A 22,175-nucleotide genomic window follows, 5' to 3' on the forward strand; every position below is an offset into this window, starting at 1 on the left:
TCTGTGATTGTTCCTGTTGCTGTAAGGAAGCTCTTTAGTTTAAGGAAATCCCATTTGTTTATATTTGATTTTATTTTCTGTGCTTTGAAGGTCTGAGCCAAAAATTCCTTACCCATGCCAATGTCTGAAGCATCCTCCTATGTTTTCTAGCAGTAGTTTCAAAGATTCATGTCTCATAGTTAGGTCTTTTTTCCATTTTGAGTTGGGTTTTGCACATAGTGAGAGATGGGGTCTAGAGTCATTCTTCTGTGTGTGGATATTCAGTTTTCCCCAATTCACTGAAAAGACTTTCCATTACCCAACATATGTACTTAGGATCTTGTTATAGATAAGTTGCCAAAGCTATGTACATTTATTTTTAGGCTCTCCATTGTGTTCTGTTGGTGTATGTGTTTTTATAGTATTAATATGTTGTTTTAGTTAGTGTAGCAATGCAATTTTTTTATTTGTTCATTTATCGGAGACCCTGAAAGATGGAAAGAGACAGAGAGAGAAAAATGTCCAACCGGCTAGTTCACCCCTCAAATGCTAGCAATAGCCAGAGATGACACAGCTGAAATTGGTTGAGCACCCAATCTGAGTCTGCACATGGGCGGCATGACGATCCCAACACCTGAAGCCTCAACAGCTGCCTCCCAGCAGGTGAATTCACAGGAAGCTAAAATGGAGAGTGGAGGGAGCCAGGCCTCAGCTGAGGTAGCTGCTAGAGGAAGATGCTGACATCCTAACACCAGATTAATTGCTCTGTCAAACCCAGGCACCCTGTAATATGTGTTAAAGTAGGCAGTGTAAGGTCTGCTGTTTTTCTTTGTACTAAGATTACCTAGGTATTCAGAGCCTTTTGTAATTCCACAAATACATTTCCACAAAAGCTTGTTTTTCATCTGTTAAACACTTTGGTTAGAATGCACATTTTATTGATTTGAATATTCCTGAACAATGGTGGTTTATCTATTTCTTTGTGTTTACTTTTGTCTCCTTCATCTGTGTTTATTCTTTTCATTTAGAGCTCGCCCAAATTTTTGGTGAAATTTATTCCTAGATAAATATGTACCTATTAGAAATTTTTGCATACCATGTTTCTATCCTGAAACTTCACAAAATTTGTTTATTAGTTCTCAGTCTTTTGGGTGGAGTCTCTCTTTTTTGTTTGTTCTCGTTGTATTTTATATAAAATCATGTTGCCTGGGAACAGTAGCAATTTGGCTTTGCTGCTTATTTGATGCTGTCTGTTTCTTTCTCTTGGGTAGTTGTTCTGGCTTTATCTTGCAGGACTAATGGGCAAAAAAGAAGTGTAACTGAGTATCTATCTTATTCCAGATGAGATCTTGCTTAGGAAAGCAGATCGCCACCTCCCAGTTCTATAACTGACCTATAAAAGGGATTTCCTACCACTGCTCAATTTTTAGATACACAAGAGGGCTTCAGGGTGAAGCCCTCCACAGGCACAAAGTCATAAACAGTGACATAACTGTCATAAACTGCTGGAGCTATCTGCTCTTTATTTTAATAACTATTTTCCAATAAATAACAATATACATAGAGAATGTCTCCATGAATTCTTCTCATGTCCTCAAAGTAAGAATTTTTGTGTAACCAACAGAGGTAAGAAAAGAATATTCCATTATCCTTGTGTCCCACTGTAGCTTTTCTGACTAATAAACCCTTCTCCATGCATAATGAATCATTGTCATGCCCTAGGTAGTTTTGCCCGTTTCTTAACTTAAATTATACATTTATCTATATTTAAACCTAGATTTTTAAAAAAGGTCTGAGCTATGGAAAGAGAGGGAGATGAAGAGAGAGAGAGAGAGAGAGAGAGAGAGAGATATCTTCCACCCACTGATTGATTCACTCCTCAAATGGCTGCAACAGCGGGATCTGGGCTGTTCTGAAACTTGGAACAAGGAGATCCCTTTGGGTCTCCCATGTGGGTGCAGGGTTCCAGGTACTTTGGCCATACTCTGCCACTTTCCTTGGCCAATTAGCAGGGAGCTAGAACAAAAGTCTAGCAGCCAGGACTTGAACTGGTGCCCATACGGAGTGCCAGGGCCATGGGTGACTGCTTTACCTACTATGCCACAGTGCCAGCCTCTACACTTAATTTTATCCAAAATATTATGAGTTGCATTTGGATTATTACAAGTAGCAATAGAGGGGCTGGCGCCATGAGTCACTTGGTTAATCCTCCGCGTGAGGCGCCGGGTTCTAGTCCCAGTTGCTCCTTTTCCAGTCCAGCTCTCTGCTGTGGCCCGGGAAGGCAGTGGAGGTTGGCCCACATGCTTGGGCCCCTGCAACCGCATGGGAGACCAGGAGGAAGCATCTGGCTCCTGGCTTCGGATCATTGCAGCGCACTGGCCATAGTGGCTATTTTGGGGTTGAACCAACAGAGGGAAGACCTTTCTCTCTGTCTCTCTCTCATTGTCTAACTCTGCCTGTCAAAGAAAAAAAAATGAAGTAGCAATAGATCACATTATTTCTGTATAAGGTCTTATAACTATTGCATAATTTAATTTTCTTCATTGTATTTTTATGAAAATCTGCATGTTTTCCATAGGAAGCCATTATGAATAGTGTTTCTATTGACATCACTGTACATAACCTCTGCTATCCTTGTATACATTGCTTTAATAAATACCTAAAAACATAATTTTTGAAGGTGCATAAGTACAGTTTTATAGATAGTGACAAAAATTTGTCAGTGGACATGCCAATTTACACTTTTACTATAGGAATGTCATTTAATTTACTTCCTGGCCAACACATACTGTCACCAATTATTCACTGTAAAACTTCAGGTGGGTATGATTTCTGTAGTTATACTCACAATGCTGAGAAATTTTCAGGAGTCACTGAATATCATCTATTATTCTTTGTAAATGGATGTATGGTAGTTTGGATATGAGGCAATTGTTGACTAGGTAACAGAAAATGGACGAGAATGTGGAAGAAATGATAAATAGAATATTGGCAGCTGATTAATTAACAAACTTGAATATTTTAAAAAATTTATGAGAGTGAAAGAGAGATCCCAATCACTGGTTTGATCTTCAAATATATACAACGGCAGATTGAGCGAGGAACAGGGACAAAAGCTGGGGATATAATCCATATTAAATATAAAAGGGGCAAGGGTCAATTGCTTGAATCTTCACCACGTATTCCAAGAGTCTGCATTAGGAAAAACTGGAGTCAGGAGCCAGAAAAGGGAATCAATCTCAGGCACTGAAATATGGGAAGGAGGCATCTCAAATGGTAGGTTTAGCACCAGCTCACATAATTACATTTCACAAACAGTAGCAAAACACTATATTTACACATGCCAAATTGTTACAAGAACAAGAACATAGAGAGTTAGATGGGATGAGAAATGATTCTATCATATTTTACATGAATATTTCTTAATATTCACAGTGTAATTTTTATTTTTATTTTATGTTTTAATTCAATGGTTTAAATGTTAATTTATTTTGACAGGAATAGAAAGAGAGAGACCGAGCTTTCCCATTTACTGCTTTACTCCCCATGTGCCTGAAACAACTAGGGCTCAGAGAAGGCTGAAACAGGAGCCAGGAACTCATTTGGCTTCTCTTGTGTGGGTGTCAGGGAATGAAACCACTGGGTTTTTACCTTTTCCCTCACAGGGCACAAATCAGAATCTGGGATCAGGAGCACATCATAGACTCAAACCCAGGTACATCAATATCGGATGTGGGTGTCCACGAGACATCTTAACCATTGTGCTAAAAACTTCTTCATTCTTAATTTTAATAAAATAGAGTTGGCATTTATAATGTGTTTCCATTAGGTACATACCACTGATGAAATGCACTATGAATTCTGGGTTGTTTTACAGAAATAATTTTATTGGTGATGAAACAATGATCTTTCTTCCATTAGAGAAATTAAAAATGGAGTTTGAAGGACAGAAAACATGAGAAGACACAGAGCTCAGAGATTGGATTTTCGTTAGCAAGGACTGGGAAGGCAACAGGCGACACAAATGCCTGAAACCATCTGTGTTGCCCAGAGGGATTCCAGTGCTTTCTTCAGACTGGAACAAAACACAGCTCATAGGAGGGAGGAACAGAGAGAAACCCATTATCCACTGGGGTGGGATCAATATCCTTTGGGTCAACCAGAGGCTTCAGGGTAAAATGCTGCAAGATGGTGGTCAGGAGTAAGAACAGCTCCATGCGGGCCAGGCCCTCTCCAGCACAAGCTCTTTTTCCTAAAAATGACACACACATTAATTATGCATAGAGTGGCATAAATAACTCTGGAGTGACTAAAAGTTCAGAAACAGCAGATGAACCTGATGGCCCTTTCAAGTTACACCTGAACCAACTTTCCTTCATTTCTCTGCATGGATTAAACTATCTGTGTTCTGGAAAAAGGTATTGTGCATTCACATTAGAACTCTGTGCTGAGGCTTGCCAATGATATTTTCTACACAGACACTCACATACAATCATAACTGTGCACACACACTTCACATATCCAAATTGGCATGGTGCCAACACTGTGCTTCCCATTTACTTAAAATTCCAGGATTCAACAACGGACTTACTTTCCCTCAATGATGTTCCAAAGATAATCCCAGCACTTTCACATACTTGAATAAACTATTTTCAAAAGCATCCCATTGCCATGTATATCAGGTATAAAATTATTGAAAAAGGTCACACACAGATGTTTTTTTTCCCCAAATACTCTATTTCATTTTTATCTGGCTATCTTTTACAGTTTAGAAAAACACATATTTTTTTTAGTTTTGTCCTTCATTTTTTTGAATAGAGAATATAAACTGCCCTAATTTATCCCATTCTGAAACCTTAGCTCCTCCCCTTCAACTCCTTCCTTGTAGTTCTCAATACCAAGCAGTTTCCAACTACTTACTTCTCACCCAAAATTCTGGCTAATTTATATTTCTCTCAGACTCCCTTTTTTCCTCTGACAGGAAAACTCTTCCCCTGTGCTCTGCCTGCTGAGAGTCTCCAGATTCACCTGGATTCAGCTCCAAGAACATGGATTCCATTAGAACCCATCTGATGCACCCACGATATACAATTCACTGTATTATCCATTTTCAACAGATTCATTAATGTCTATAATATGGTGCACTTTGCATGCTATTAAAGTAACTAATCTGGCTCAAACATGTGAATACAAGTTCTTAAGTAAAGCTTCAGATCTTGTGATGATAGCAAGGTATCAGGAGAAAAGCAGGTCTGGCTGCAATTACTGGAAATCAGATAAGTCATGGAACAGCAATGGCTTGTGTGAGGTCATACATGAGCATAGTACAATCCTGGGACCACAATATGAGGGAGCTCAATAGCAATTTGCATTTGCCCAGTCAAGAGAAATGTCTTAATTCTGTCCCTGTTTCAGTAACTTATTTAGGAAACGTTCTTCACCCTTTATTATGCCTACTACTTCTCCTTTAGATTGTACTGAAAATTCTCCGTTCAGCCTCTCTCCAGAGTCTCCCCTGTCTGTCATTTAGCTTTTCTGTTCACAGTAGATACACTTCTCTAGATAGTCTTAGCCGGATGTTACTTTCCTTCTGGACTAGGAATAAATTAGGAAACTCAAATTCTGATTTGGTCATAGTATTTACCCTAGTAATCCCATTCTGCCAAGGCACAGTTTGGGCAGTGTCTGTATTCCTGTACCCAAAGAAGCATCTCCTGGGGAGGCTTACACCCCTCTTGGCTAATGTTCATCTGGTTCCTGGACAACCCTCCTTTGCTTGTCCCTAGGGAACCAGGATGGGAACATCTTCCTCATGGAGTTGGTCCTCACTGCCTTTCCACATTTGCTTACTTTAGTTCTGCTCACATCTGTGGAAAGAATGTCTTCATTCAACTGCCTAGATTTAACTGTGCCCTCTGTTTCTTCCCAGATCTCACAAATTTAGAGAAGAGGCTCAAAGCTTATTCCCTGGAAGACAATTTCTCCAACCCACAAATATCTCTGCTACCTCCTACATTAGTCATAGTCTGGAACTGGGTTCTCTGAGCCCCCATAGCAGTCTCCAGCAAATTCTTCGCACCTGAGTCTCATAATCTGTGAATTTGCCATTGTCTTTCTTCCACTGAGCAGTTGCTTCCCATTCACATTCCTATAACTGATTGTGGACATGGGATTGCAACATGGTGATGCTCAGTTTAGTTTACTGAATATATTGGCTGCTCAGAGATGAGGAGAAGAGCCTTACTGGAACTGGAATTCTACCATCTATCCCTCCAGAAGCAGAAGCTGTGAGTGCTGCTTGCATTCCAAAATGAAATAATTTGGACCTTGCGAGTGACGCCTCCACCCTCACTCAAAAGGCAATTCCTCAGTCCAGAGGAATCCACACCCACAGCCCATCCTCATCTCGCTTGGCCATGGTGGTGCAGATGTAAAGGAAGCTTGCTTGCCTATAGAGAAAGGCAGGAAGTAATCACTCTTCTTGAAGTTGCCACTTGCATCCAAGAAGTGTCCAGGGTCAAATTTCTCAGGGTTAGGGAATTCTTTCTCATCATAGAGGACAGAAGTCAGAGATGGTAGTATGTGTGTGCCCTGTTAGAAGGAGACACAAACAACAAGGGTTATAAAGAAAGAACATGGAATAACATGAGCGGTATTTCATGTAATCCTTTTGTTTAATAAATGAGGAGAAAGAAACAAAATAAGGAGAGATTCTTTGCTCCATGACAGACAGAATATAATAGTGTCCAAACTAACAGGTCTTAAATCATGTAGGATCCTGTGTTGGACACTGTTCATTATTTGGAATCCATCTCTATAATTTGTAATGTGACACCAGCTCATACTTAGAGAACAGCAACAAAGATCAGTTGATACCTTTGCTCTCTACAAATAAGTAAAAATAACAGTATTGATGTCTCTGATCATCAGGTAATTATCTTTACAAGTATGTATGAGGCCCTCTTCATAACTCATATTATTACTGGACATATTCTTGAAATACCTGCACATCCCTAATATCCTGAGAAACTAATTAGCACAGATGCTCATTAAGTTTTTGAGTGCCTGTGTCACATTGAACTCAAGATAAGTGGAAAATGTTACTGAATCATTGATGCCTTTAATATACTACACCTACTGGACATAAACTCACAGCGCAGTACACTGTAATGTGTGGGATGTTTTCCCTTTGGATTGCATGGATGAACGGTAGCACTAGCTTGTGCTGCTCCTCAGTGTCAAAGACAGTAATCTCCTACATATTACAGACTTCGGAAAGGTTCAAATTCACTATACAGTTTGTATTAAAACAGATATAATTGAAAATATTGAAAAGCCAAACAATATGAAATCTAATTGGCAAAGACCTTCCATATCCTCTGTCTACTGTGTTTTCAATGGAATTGTCACATATTCTACTGGAAAAGTGACAACATTTTTATGACTCGTAAAACCAAAATTCAAACCAAGGAACCCAGCTGCACTGAGGTCATGTCCAAAGACTAAATGCAAAGTTAAAATTAACTCAAAATGTACAGTATTGCATTAAGCTTAATAGAATAAAAAATAATGGAATATAACAGTAGAATTAAGAGACAAAAATATGACAGTCAATTAAATTCCAGCTCAAATAAAAATCAATGACATTTAAAAGAAGACAGGATAATCCAGACTCCCCATACGATCAAACAATATTCAGCATACACCAAAAATATCCTGAATGTTAATAATGTGACTCCCCCTTATTCACAGCAAACCCATATATTGTAATAGGCCCAAGGCACATGAGGTGTTAAGATTATTATTTTGGAAATTTTAAGAAAATCTGAATTTAACCAAGTATTCTAAATGAAAATCATCGAAGGAAATAAGAAAAAGCAGAACAAAAATTAAAGCTATAAATTGGTAAATCCATATTTGATAAGAATAGATTAAAATTAAAATTTCCTGGGTGGGATTAGTTTGGGTATAAACCATCATCAATCTCAATGGACTGTAGATCCAGTAAAAATACTCAGGTACACAATCCACTCAGAGTTGAAAAGAAGGAATCAATTCCAAAAAGAGATTCATGCATTTAGCCATAAATTTTCCACATGAACTCCTCCCAATCTCTGGAGAGCCCTTCAATTTGGCATGCTGGAGTGAACTCCAACATTCACCGAAAGGAAAAAACCCAAAATGAGATTTCGCATTGAAATTTTCAGAAAACACTGAGGAGGGAAACAGTCTATAAAGCCAGCAAAACACTAAGACCAAAATCTTAAAATGCTGTCATTTGCAAAAAAAATGGTTATGCACCAGGGCATTAATGTAATATGAAGGCATTTTCAGGAGATGAAAGTCTGCAGCCTTTTTTTTTTTTTTTAATTTATTTGACAGGTAGAGTTAGACAGTGAGAGAGAAAGAAAGGTCTTCCTTCCGTTGGTTCATCCCCAAATGGCCGCCACAGCCAGAGCTACGCCGATCTGAAGCCAGGAGTCAAGTGCTTCCTCCTGGTCTCCCACGCGGGTGCAGGGGTTCAAGCACTTGGACCACCCTCCATTGTCTTCCCGGGCCACAGCAGAGAGCTGGACTGGAAGATGAGCAATCGGGACTAGAACCCAGAGTCCATATAATGCCTCCACGCCTCACAAGGAGGATTAACCAAGTGAGCCACGGCACCGGCCCCATCCAGACTTTGTAGAATATACAGAATGTTAAATGAAATTTTGAAGGATGAAGAGTAGAGAGAATGAGTTCTAGCATGTTAGGAGGAAAACTAAATGATTGCTGTTTTACTAATGTGGGACATGAGTGTATCCCATGGGAAGTCATTCCTGGGAATATTAAGTGGTAGGAAGGAAAATCAGGCATGGGAAAGCTTTCACTGATTTAATCACATGGATAGCAACTGTGTCCTCCAGGAAAACAATGTCACTATAACACAAGATGTTTTCAATGGGTTGGTATCAAGATATTAATTAAAGATCTTTAAATATGTATAAACAATTTCTAGTTTATGGTATTTGAGAATAGAGATGAGATAACTTTAAGCTGATGACAGATGAGAATTGACCGTGTTCAAATGCTGATGGAATGTTGCCAGGAAAGAGGGAGAGCTTGAAGACTAAGAAGCAAGAAGAAATTGCTCTTGGAGGAAGGCACTGGAGCAACCAAGTGCCAGGGGAAAAGGTTCACTTTAGGTCAAAGGAGAATCAGTCTTTCACTAGACACATGAAAGAAAATTTAAAGGATGCGGTTGTTGCTAAGAGTGGAGATCCCATTGAAGGACATCACAGGAGTTCCCTTGCAGTGGTTCTGATTTTCTCTGTCGACAGGTAGACATATTACTGAGGAAAAGATGATGGAGAGATGGAAGATTGAGGGCAGTTTAGGGTTGAAAAGTTCATGTAGGAGCATGGTGAAGCATGTTGTTATAGTTTGTACTGTATGGTTATCAGCTACAACCTGAAATACATTTTGTGGATAATTATAAACTTGCTGGGTTGCAAGCTTTTTTACTGTAGTGATTAGTAGTCCACATGTAAGCAGGAAAGCAGGAGACTACTGAACTGGACATTTCTCAATTAAGGGAAACTCAGCGTATATAGGGAGGTGGGACTATATATATTTATAGGTTACTGATTGATGGGTAGAAGTAATAAACCATGTACAATAGCCTGGTCAATGGATAAGCAGTAAGTGCAGCCATGTATGTACTGAAAACCCTCTGGAATTCTAAGCACTGTTTATTTAGAAAATTGTGTCAACTCATTGAAAGGAACATAGCATGTGGTCACAGGGTGAGATGCCCGAGTTACGTTTGTGACATAATCATGGAAGGCTTTATATTTTATAATTTTACTATATAGGATCACCTAAGATTCCTAGGGTGGAGAGTAGATGACATGTGTCTCACCTTTGGAATGAGGTATCCTCGGAACTGGATGTCCCGAATCACTTCATGGGGCACATTATTGGGGACCAGGTCAACGTATCTCTGGATCTCATGTATTACAGCATCCGTGTAGGGCATGCGGCTCCTGTCCTGCATGCAGGGGCTCCGGTCTCTGCCAATCACACGCTCGATCTCTTCCCGGACTTTAGCTGTCGTGGATGGAATCATATGTACAGTCAGTTTCTTTGAATAGTTTAAATACTTTAATCACTGCCAGAATTTGGCTTGAGATATATACTTGAAGAAATTATGAATAACCACCGAAATAAGGGACAAAATAAAAGACTTTTATTTTCTGTACAGATTAGAAGTTCATGAGAGATTTTGATATTCACATGTACAGCAAAATTTATTATCAACTCAAGTGCTGTGTCTGGATTAATTTACCTTATCAAACAGGAATCTAGTATCTTACTGACTCTAAAAACCGTTTAATAAAATCACTTTGTGTATGCCATTTTTTATTTTAAACGAATTTATTAAAACATAATGAATATTGCTACCTCATATATTAAAGATTTTAATTAGCAATCGAAAGAAGGTGGGATATTTTATATAAAAAGTAATATATGAAGGGCAGCGTTGTGACATTGCATGTAATGCTGGTGTCAGTGGTGCAGGCACACTGAGGGGCCTGGTTCGGGTCCCAGCTAATGCACTTCTCATCCAGTTCCCTGCTAATGCACCTGAGAAAATAGTCAAAGATGGTCCAAGTGCTTAGGTCCCTGCCAGTAACTTGAGAGACCCAGATGAAATTCAAGCTCCTGGCTTTTTTTTTTTTTTTAAGCTTGAAGACCTTTGCAGAGATAAGCAGTGGGTAGAATATCTCTCTTTCCCCCAGAGTGCTCCCTTTCTCTCTCATCCCCACCCTTTCTCTCTAACTCTACTGTGAAATAAAATAAATAACTCTTTTTAAAAAGATTCAAAAATGTAATATACAATGTAAATGCTGCACTATTCATTATGTCACATTTTAGGTCCTCAAGATAGTTCCACGTGGTAGGTATTATTTTGTGCTTCCTAACACATGTAGGAAGAAAGTGATCTTTCTTCTATTAAACGCCTAATAGAGAAGGCAAATAGCTAAGAGGCTATTTCTCCGAGCTACTCCTGATTGAGTCAGAATCTGAGGCCACTGCTGTTATAACCCATGTCCAAAGAACCAATGCCATTTGGCAACTTTCGTTAAAGATTATCTGTCTGCTAGCTGAGAATGTGCCTTTGTATTGGAACATGTGATAATTCTAAAGTTTTGTAAATAGTAAAAAAAGGTAGTATTGGGAAATTCTGACCAATGTTTAATTTCATCTTCTCATTTGAAAAGTTACAGTTTTAACGACAAGAATGTCACTATATAAAGTGGTCAGGAAACACTGGTAAAATCAGAGTGCTCAGAACAATAGACACAGTAGGGCTTAAGACAGTAAAGGAGGAGGCAAAATATATGTGAGCATGAAGCATGAAAAGGGAAGTGAAGGGGAAATATGAAAATAGCAAATAATGCCATAGGCAGAAGATGTAATATTTTGCAAAAAATGTAATATCATATTTTTAGCTTTCACCCACAGACCTCATAAAATGTAGTTTATAGGTACAATTTTTCTTTGAGTTTATTATTATTAATATGATGAGAAAAGTCTTTATGTAGTTATTAAATACAATTCTAAGAATCCATTCTCCTTTAATCCTATTGCCTATTTGATTTTATTCATCCAATCATAGGAAGATGTAGCAGTGATGGAAAAATTTCTGTTCCAGGTCATGACAGATAAATGGCAGAATGGTTCTGAGTGTTGTCTTCATAATCATTTGTTACCTAGAATCTCATTACCTAGAATCTCATCTTCCCTTCCTCATGATCCTACAAACCTGCAATCTCAGGATGCTTCATAAGGAGCAAGAGTCCAAATTGCATTGTGGTACTTGTTGTCTGTGTTCCTGCATCAAACACATCCCATATGGTGATGACCAAATGGTGCATGGTAAATTGAGACTGTTTTTCATGTTTTTCCTGAGAAAGATGTGTTAAAAATACATGATGAATCAAAATAGTTAGAGATAACATAAAATAATTCAGTGTCACCTAAGAATTCTGAAAGTAAGGCAGTCACTAGAGAGTGGTATAGATGATACAGATGATTGTTAAGATCTTTCAGGCCGGCACTGCTGCTCACTAGGCTAATCCTCCGCCTTGCGGCGCCGGCACACCGGGTTCTAGTCCCGGTCGGGGCGCCGGATTCTGTCCCGGTTGCCCCTCTTCCAGGCCAGCTCTCTGCTCTGGCCCAGGAGTGCAGTGGAGGATGGCCCAAGTGTTTGGGCCCTGCACCCGCATGGGAGCCCAAGAGAAGACCTGGTTCGTGGCTTTGGATCAGCGCGATGCGCTGGCCGCAGCGCGCCGGCCACTGTGGCCATTGGAGGGTAAACCAATGGCAAAAGGAAATCCTTTCTCTCTGTCTCTCTCTCTCACTGTCCACTCTGCCTGTCAAAAACAAACAAACAAACAAACAAAAAAACAAAAAAACCCACAAAACTTTCAAACAGCTAAAACATAATCCGAGTGACAGTTCTCAGATTCCTTTCTGTGACTCATTTATCACATATTAGAGGAAATCATTCTGCTCTTCAGTTCTTTCAAGCACTTGTTGTATTTAGTTGCTCACAGCTACTCAGTGTCCACGTGACTGCTCTTATCTGTTCTGTCATCTGTACTTTTCTCTTTTGGCCTCTAGAATCACTGACTATTTACTACAACACTGTTCCTAACCTCATCCATCATTACCTATAGAACTGTTTATAAACTAAGACCTGTGAAAGTTCTACACATTTCCTCAATGTGCTTATCATTCCCTGGACCAAATTCATCTTCCTTGATGACTAAACCACAGATTCTTCAACAAGTACACATGTTGAAATCTCCTGCAGTGTTTACAGAGGGAAGACTTACTAGATTCCTGTACATTCTACATTCCCTCCTTTGTTACCTGTACAAATACTGCTTATATGCAATGACAATTATCATCAGTCAGTAAATTATGTATATATATCACACACACACACACACACACACACATATATATATATACACATGCATCTAGGTATGTTTGTGTTGTTCAATTTGTCCCCAAATAATATAGTCACTATAACACTTTGTTTTACTTTTTTTAAAAAAAGATTTAATATTTATTTATTTATTTAGTTGAGAAGTAGAGTTACAGACAGTGAGAGGGGGAAACAGAGAGAAAGTTCTTCCCTCTGTTGGTTCACTTCCCAATGGCCATAACGGTCAGAGCCATGCTTAACTGAAGCCAGGAACTTGGTGCTTCTTCCTGGTCTCCCATGCAGGTGCAGGTGTCCAAGGACTTGGGCCATCTTCTACTACTTTCCCAGGCTACAGCAGAGAGCTGAATTGGAAGGGGAACAGACGGTACTAGAACCGGCTCCCATATGGGATGCAGTATCCACAGGCGGAGGATTAACCTAGTGTGCCATGGTGCCGTCCCCCATCTTAGTTTTTTTGAATGAGAATTTAAAAATACTTCAAGACTGGGGTCTGGCGCTGTGGCCTAGTGGGTAAAGCTGCCACGTGCAGTGCTGGCATCCCATATCGGCGCTGTTTCGAGTCCTGGCTGCTCTGCTTCTGATTCTGCTCTCTGCTGTGGCCAGAGAAAGCAATAGAAGATGGCCCAAGCCCCTGGGCCCCTGCACCCTCGTGGGAGACCTGGGACAAACTCCTGGCTCCTGGCTTTGGATCAGGACAGCTCCAGCTGTTGCGGCCAAGTAGGGAATGAACCAGAAATAGAAGACCTCTCTCTGCGTAACTCTGACTTTCAAATATTAAATAAATCTTTAAGAAAAAAGGATAGAGATCCTACATGAGGAGTAAGTGCACAGTGACTCCTGTTGTTGACTTTACCAATTGACACTCCTGTCTATGGCATCAGTAATCTCCCTATGCTCTAGTCATGAGTTTCCAAGGTTATGGAAGCCCTCTGAGTTCTCCGACTCTTATCTTGTTTAGACAAGGTCATAGTCAAAGTGGAGGTTCTCTCCTCCCTTCAGAGAAAGGTACCTCCTTCTTTGATGACCTGTTCTTTCCACTGGGATCTCACTCGCAGAGATCTTTTGCCAGAGTGTCTTGGCTTTCCATGCCTGAAATACTCTCATGAGCTCTTCAGCCAGCTCCGAATGCCTTTAGGGCTGATTCTGAGGCCAGAGTGCTATTTAGGACATCTGCCATTCTATGAGTCTGCTGAGTATCTCACTTCCCATGTTGGATCACTCTCCCCTTTATTTACTCCATCAGTTAGCGTTAGCAGGTACTAGACTTGTCTAAGTGCTCCCTTTGACTCCCAGTCCCTTCACCATGACCAACTGTGAACTGAAATTGATCACCTGGAACAGTGAGATGGCATTGGTACATGCCACCTCGATGGGATTGAATTGGAATCCCCTGGTATGCTTCCAACTCCACCACTTGGGGCAAGTCAGCCTGAGCATATTCAGAACGCCTGGCACATGCAATGATGCACCTTAGCGAATGAGCATTTGTTTGAATACCTCAGTTTCAGCAGAATGAAACAAAGCTAATCTATGTGTCATGTCATACACATCAATGAGGTAGCAAATTATGGTCACATTATACCTTTTCCATTTTAATCAGTAAATAGTCAATGAAGTCTCGAGGGTTATTGTGGTCCAGAGATTTTTGATGTTCTTGTATTTTCTTCAAAAAAAACTTAATTTGGTCATTAAAGACTTTAAATAACTCATGATGACTTCCTGGGAGATAGTGTAAAATTGGAAACGTATTGTAGAGCTGAAAGTAGAAAGAATCCTTCATTAACTCACTCAACACACATTGGAAGCCTCTTATTAGGTGTCCCATACTCTTTCTTAAATACTGAGATGATAAAGAAGAGTAGGATTTGCTTCCCTCACTGAATTAATGGGTGGAAGATCTCTCTCTGTCTCTGATGAACTTTTTACATCTCTTTCTGTCTCTGCCTTTTAAATAAATTAATAATAAAATATGAGCTTTTTATAAAAATATTATCAATGAAAATTGATAATATAGTTTTCTTATCAAATTTAATTTTCTATATATTTCTGTAATGCATTCTATACATTATTTTAATGTTATAACCCACTTATAGGTTATGAGTAGTAATTTTAAAAATATTCCATCGAGTACTTTAAATGGGACAGATGAATGGGCAAAACATTTGCTAGAAAACTATTTTTCTATTAAAGTGAACCTTGAGCTTACTTGTATCCAAGGAGTATTAAAAAGTCTGATGCTGTCAAGAAAGTGCTTCACCAGTGTTTGAAATGTCTGATCATTGTAGTCAAAACGATTCTGGAAGATGATGGAGCAGATCACGTTGCAGGGAACACAGAACAGAAGTGAAGAAGGATCGCAGGGAGATGCTAAGGGAAACAGTAGAAGTGAGAACACGGTTTTTACGCAGTTCTTAAACTGACTGTATAAAGTAACTGAAAGCCTGATTGCTTGAACATGTTATAAACATAAACTCCACTTTCATAAAACAAAATTAATATTTTTTAATGAAAACAATCTAATTCATTCCATTTTATTTGTTAATTTTGCCCAAATATTAGTTTTTTATATCATTTTCTATATTTCCTAATTAACAACAAGGAAAAAACTGAGAAAAAATAATTTAAAAATTCCTTTAACATTTTGAATGTAGGTCTCAGCCTGAATTTTCATTCATTATATGCACATAGAAAACTGAACAATTCAATGAACAAATATTTGCATTTGTGGAATCTGTGAGGAATAAAAGAAAAGAGTAGGAACAGAAAACTGATCCAAGGGGTAACATATGAAAACCTCCCACTGCTGGGAAAAACACAGACTCCAAATACAAGAGGCCTACAGCATCCCAATATATATCACTAGCAATATACCTGAGAATCAAATTCTCAGAAGTCAAACACAATGAGATAACTCTAAAATCTTATTTGAAAAGAATCATGTCACCTTTTTGGAGCCCTCATTAGTTTAACACCAGTTTTCTAACAGAAGTATTACATATTAGCAGGAAAACAATACTATGTCCTCATGTAAAAAAATAGTAAAACCTGCCAAATGCCAATACTTTATCCTGTATTATCCTAACACTTTATCTATGGAAACAGAAACTAAAATGAAGCAGCAAGGGGCCGATGTTGTGGTATAATACGTTAAGCCTCTGCTTTGCAGCCCTGGCATCCCATGTGGGAGATTTCTATGAATGTATTTTATACAGATGGAGCAAAAAAAATTAGAAAGAAATAACCTGTATGGACAATAATATAACTAAGAAATACAGTAAATATTCAGTGTATAGATCATAGCATTTATAAGGTAATGATCATGTTAAAATATTCAAATCCTGATGTTCTGAAATCACGCATGTCTTCCGATCCTGACCTTAACATTTCTCTGTCTGCTCACTTGTCCATACATTTCTTTCTCCATCTACATCCCAGCCCTGCATATTTGTACATTGTGTACATATCTAAGACTTTTGTGACACAGGTGAACCCTCCATTCACACCCACACTCCAACCCTACACGTTAGAAAACTTTAGCATTCTTTCAGTGTTATACACAGGTTACTAGAGAGTTTGCTTATGTTGTTACTCTAATGTGGCAAGTCTTCTAGCTTATTATGAAAATCCATGTTTTCTTCTTCTTCCTGTGCACACAACTGACCAAATTTTCCTACCACTCCTACTGGTGTTATGACAGTGCACAATTCTAGCTCTAAGATCTGAGAGTAATTTTGTGTGCAGCTTCCATATCTGGTTTAAACACCATTTGCTCTTTACCTTGTTCTTTTCTCCTTTGACAATTACACAAAAAGATGAAATTCTATGACAGCACACACCAAAGGATGAAGATACTCAAGGCTCTACATCAGTCCCTGAAAATGTTTAACTGCCAACTCCTTAATACCTTACTGCTCATATGTAAGTAAAAAAGTAATTCTGTTGTACTTATTTATCATATCTTTATTTTACACTACTGTAATAAATATACTATACCCAACTACCATTTTTAATGATATAAAGAAATATGCACCATTGGTTTTTTTCAATGCTTCTACTAGATACGAAGCTTCTTCTTGAATTCGGTTCTCAATAGTTTTCTTCCCCATCCCCATGTCCCGCAAGACTGTGAGAGTGAAACGCCGAGTTTCCTTCCATAATTCTCCTTGGCTGAAAACAAGCCCTATCAGGACAAAAACCAAACAAACAGATAACAGCAAATATGTTACCTTATGATCCACATTCATGAATTCAATGTGAGAAAATGCATTTCTGAAACAATGTAGACAATTCCGTATACACACACACACACACACACACACCTATTGGTGTTGGCTGCAGGATTTCCAATGAGTCCAAACTATCCTGAAGTCTATCTAGAATTCTACTGTCAGGATTCTTGAATTGGAATTCCACTGAAATATTCTTCATTTTTTAGCTCCTCAAAATCTCAAAATAATACCGTGAACCAAGTTTTTTCCCCTTTTTTACTGGAAAGGGTGCAGTAAAGTATGGAGGGAAAAGCATGACGCCCAATACCACAAGATAGTAAGTCACATGGATACAACTCAGAGGCTTAAATTATCAGGGAATAATTTTCTGATTTTTTGGGAAAACTTAAAAAAGAAGCGCATTCTCAAGTGTTGAGACAACTCTTCTGCAAGAGAAGGAATCACTTGACAATCATTTCCCCAAATAAAGAAAAAACTGGCTGGCGATAGCAGTGTGGTGCCATGGGTAAAGGATGGCCTCTCATATGGGTGCCAGTTTGTGTCCTGATTACTCCACTTCTGATCCAGCTCTCTGCTCATGGCCTTGGAAAAGCAGTGGAGATAGCACACATGCTTGGGTCCTATCACCCATGTGGGAGACTAAGTGAAGGTTCCTGGATATTGCTTGGCTCAGATCTGGCCGTTGCAACCACTTGCAGAGTGCATCAGCACATGGAAAATGTCTCTCTCACTTTCTCTCACTCCTCTCTCTCTCTCTGTGTCTCTCTGTATCTCTCTCTCTCTCCTCCTGTGATTTTCAAATAATTAAATATATCTTTTAAATGAAAAACGGAATACACCTGTATACAGATAATTCTTCTCATTTAAAAATTCCTCATCTACTTGTTCAATTTATTGCATGAAATGTGGCCTTACTGCCAAAAAGTTTCAATTTCAGACTTCTAGAATCAATAAAGAAAAAGAAACAATAAGTTTGTATTTCACTGTGCAGGAAACATTGTTAAGGATATTGTGGAGGACAGGAACACATTCACCAATTTCTATTTCAGTAGACCTTAGTGATCCTCTAGAAGATGGGTAATTTAAGGATATCTGAAAACTAGCAGAAAACACAGTCTTATTAACTGAAGAAACTTTATCTAATATGAGTTCCAATCCATACTCACTCTATGCTTCTCTACAATGCTTGTTGCATAATATACCTGCGCTTTAAACTTTGGTTTCTATTAGAGTAAAATAATTGCTATGCCTTTTTTTTTGACAGGCAGAGTGGACAGTGAGAAAGAGAGACAGAGAGGAAGGTCTTCCTTTGCCGTTGGTTCACCCTCCAATGGCCGCCGCACCGCGCTGATCCGATGGCAGGAGCCAGGTACTTATCCTGGTCTCCCATGGGGTGCAGGGCCCAAACACTTGGGCCATCCTCCACTGCACTCCCGGGCCACAGCAGAGAGCTGGCCTAGAAGAGGGGCAACCGGGACAGAATCCGGCGCCCCGACCGGGACTAGAACCCGGTGTGCTGGCGCTGCAAGGCGGAGGATTAGCCTAGTGAGCCACGGCGCCGGCAACATTTGCTATGCCTTTTTATAAGAGGTAGAAAACAAGGCTGGAAATATACATTTTGTTGGCTCCTTGCATATGACACAAGCTTCATAGAATATTATGTTGACATCCATGAATTAGACCAGGAAATCAGATATTTGGTGAATGGATAATTTAGTCATTTATCTTTAATCTCTTTTATCTCAATCTCTTTAACTCATTAATATAAGCAACCATCACTTAAAGTATGTGTCATAAATTCATGGAGCACTCATAGTGACTTTTTTACTGAATTTTTTGTCTCCTGGAGAACCTGTATCACATTCATGGAATTAAAAAATCATGATTCTTATAGAATCATTATTCACACACTTATCATAAAAAGCAAAAGTGTATTTCATGAATTTCTTTGAAAGCTTAGAATTTTCCAATTCCTACGTCCATTTGGAAACTTTTTAACTAAAAACCTCAAGCACATTCCACAGACCAAAATGTACCTGATCCTTGTGCATATCTGTCAATCACTGGGAGGCTCACTCTGCCAGAAAACTCCTCTCCATGATCAAGCAGGGCCTCCTTCACTGCTTCATATCCGTGCAACACCACAGTGGGCTTTGTACCAAAATACACTGTGAACACAGAGCCATACTCTTTTGCTAGCTGGAAAAGGAACAGGAGAGGCAAAAATTGAGAATTTGTGAATTGAAATGTAGAAAATTTATGGCAACAATTTTAATCTTATTGAAGACACATTTGAGTATGCATCCTGTGATATGAAAGATATCAGCTTTCAGCTTCTAAAGCCATTAATTTAATACAAAGTATACTTAAAGGGTAGTTATTACTATATACTACCACACTGCTGTTATTTCCATTATCTACATTTATCCTATACCTAGCTCCTACTATGTGACAGGGCTATATTATGCATTTGTTCTTAGTTTAAATTTGGCAAACTGTAACTTGAACCAAATTTCTCCTTCCTTCCTGCAAAGACAATAAATTTTATATCTCTACTCATATGTATGTTGAATCCCTTTAATGTTCCAAAGTATAGATAAGTAACCATCCTGCTTTATATATTTTCCACATATGTTTTTAACTTTTTTAACACTAGAGACCTCTAAGTATTAGTAATAACGGAAAATATGGCATTGTGGTTGCATACATTGCATAGTTTCAATTGAAACTGGTGTCCTTTAACTAATCTCTAGTCTCTGATGTTAGTAGAAGTGATACGTGTAAATGCTGTGTTATTTCATAAAAAGTCATTGCTTGCCCTCTATTTCTCTCCACTATTCATACATTGAAATGATAGTGTAGAGATCTGTCACCATAAAAATGCCATTGGGAATAATAGTCTATGGATATGGGACAGTAGAACTGAAATCTGAAAAAAAATTCTCAGAAAGAATCTCATGGATGAGTGGAAGCCCAGTAACACCTGTAATCATTAGGTGAGATATAAATAAACATTTCTTCTTTTGTGATTGCAATACTGAGCTTTTTCTGTCATGTCAAGTTGAGATATTCTAAATATGTAGAATAATTCAGTTTTCACTATTCTCATAAAGAATTCAACTTCTTTTACTGCTCTGTAATTTACTCTCCATTAAAAAAAACAGATTAATGCTTTCATTTCATAAGGCAAATGTTAGCATGCCAATCCTTGAAGTACATTATTAGAGTCAATTTCTTTTATGAGACTTGACAATAGCATTCAAATCCAGCAAGTCTTACATCAGCTGGCTCTGCTTACCTCTCAAAAGTCACATTCCTTATCTGTATGCTTTTATTTACTCTCTGGGATACAACCACGTTGGTCTATCGCCAAGGTCTACAAGAAGAAATTCTCCCCCAGATTGAAACCAGATGAAAATGATTTTTATCTGAATTTTATCTGATTAATTATCATTCTTTTCTTAAGTCTCATGCCCAGCTTTGGTTCATCAGAATATACGTTGCTGACTATACCTGTATCCCTGAATGTCCAATTTACATAGCCTGTGTAATATTGCTCATTTTCTTTTTAAATACATGCTTACCCTTTAGACTGTAATTTCTATAATTCAAGGATCTCTTGTAGCCTTTGACCAAAATGACCATCAGATGCATTTTAACAAAGGGAAATTCAAACTCTGAAAGATTGAAAAGTTGCCCCAGACAATTAGCTAACATGGAGATGGGGTGCATGACACAGTCCCTCCAATCCAGAGATCAAGGCACAGGAAGCAGGAGCTTCCAGGATTGAGTCTGGTAATCTACTGCCATAGGAAATTCTTAGATTCATCCTGTGGGCTTCAGAAGGGAGCTGCCATATGAATGACTTGGTCCAGATAAGTAACTGATTCATTTATTGAACAAATATAAAAGGGCCTGAAAACCCATATTCAGTTGTGTGTTTCATAGAGTTCAAATCAATGTATGCTTTAGAAGAATTTATTCAGTTAAATATTTATTATATTTCATAAAAGAATAATAACAATAAAATAGATGTAGGTCAAAATAGGAATAAAACATTCCTAACTTTGTCAGTTTTATTATTGTCTTATTAATCTCATTGTCTTCTAGCTGTATAGATTCTCAAATCACAGCTAGAATTCAATTAATGCTTTCCTTTATTATCTTTTCATAATTCATATAAAAATTTATCTTCACAGTAAAATACCATCTGTCACCACATTGCATTAGTTATAGAAGCACCTTATTCACTCATTGCAAACAACCAAGATAAAACTAATCATACTCACCATGCTTATAGATTTGCTAATGTTCTTCCTGTTCAGCTGTAGGACATTTCCAACAAGTGGGAAAGGTGTGGGGCCAGGCGGGAGCTTCCTTTTGGCATAGCTTTGCTTCAACAGAGAAACAAGAAGCAAACAAGAAAGACAGATCACCAGGACAATGAAGAGATCCATGGATGTGATGTGGGCAAATGCAGTGGAAGCCTTGGGGTTCCAGGAATTTATAAGTGCACTGAGAGCTTATTATGAAACATGTAGCGCTTTTTGAACTTTGGACAAATATTATTAACTTTAGTGCAGTTTGGCCTAAGGTTGAAAATTAAAGGAAAAAAACACAGTCCTTTCAAACCTTACTAATTCCTGAATTTTCACTGGAAATTTCTGCTGAAAAATTGCTTACTTTTCCAGATACTGTGGTGTGACTGTCCTTGTATTAATGGTAAGATTGAGATGATGAGATTTTTCAAAGGGCTAATGGGAGCTCATGTTCTTGGAAAATAAGTTAAAGAAGGTCACATATATCAGAATTTGTCACCTTTGGTCAGAAATTTCCAGGGAAAAGACCAGAATCAGAAGCATTAGACAAAAAGGTGTCAGACTTAATGTGGCTAATGTCAGAGATGTCCCAACATTCTGGACAAAGCCCCATGCTATATTGCAGTAATGAAAAGACTCCTGAATTGG

At 38.5% G+C, this 22,175-nt stretch overlaps 1 protein-coding gene across 1 annotated transcript; it reads right to left on the reverse strand.

The window, feature by feature from the left end:
* Nucleotides 1-3,845: 3,845 nt before the first annotated feature.
* Nucleotides 3,846-21,686, reverse strand: LOC138845334 (cytochrome P450 2C30). The gene is made up of 9 exons (XM_070057554.2): nucleotides 21,498-21,686; nucleotides 19,245-19,407; nucleotides 17,010-17,159; nucleotides 15,186-15,346; nucleotides 14,562-14,735; nucleotides 11,789-11,930; nucleotides 9,881-10,068; nucleotides 6,429-6,570; nucleotides 3,846-4,231 (listed from the first exon to the last, which is right to left on the reverse strand). The coding sequence occupies exons 1-9, from the start codon at nucleotides 21,663-21,665 to the stop codon at nucleotides 4,050-4,052; spliced, it is 1,470 nt and encodes a 489-aa protein (XP_069913655.1). The 5' UTR covers nucleotides 21,666-21,686; the 3' UTR covers nucleotides 3,846-4,049.
* Nucleotides 21,687-22,175: the final 489 nt, after the last annotated feature.

This window comes from Oryctolagus cuniculus, chromosome 15 (genome assembly GCF_051225735.1).
Source record: "Oryctolagus cuniculus isolate XC-2025 breed Fujian yellow rabbit chromosome 15, ASM5122573v1, whole genome shotgun sequence".
NCBI classification, from domain to species: Eukaryota; Metazoa; Chordata; class Mammalia; order Lagomorpha; family Leporidae; genus Oryctolagus; species Oryctolagus cuniculus.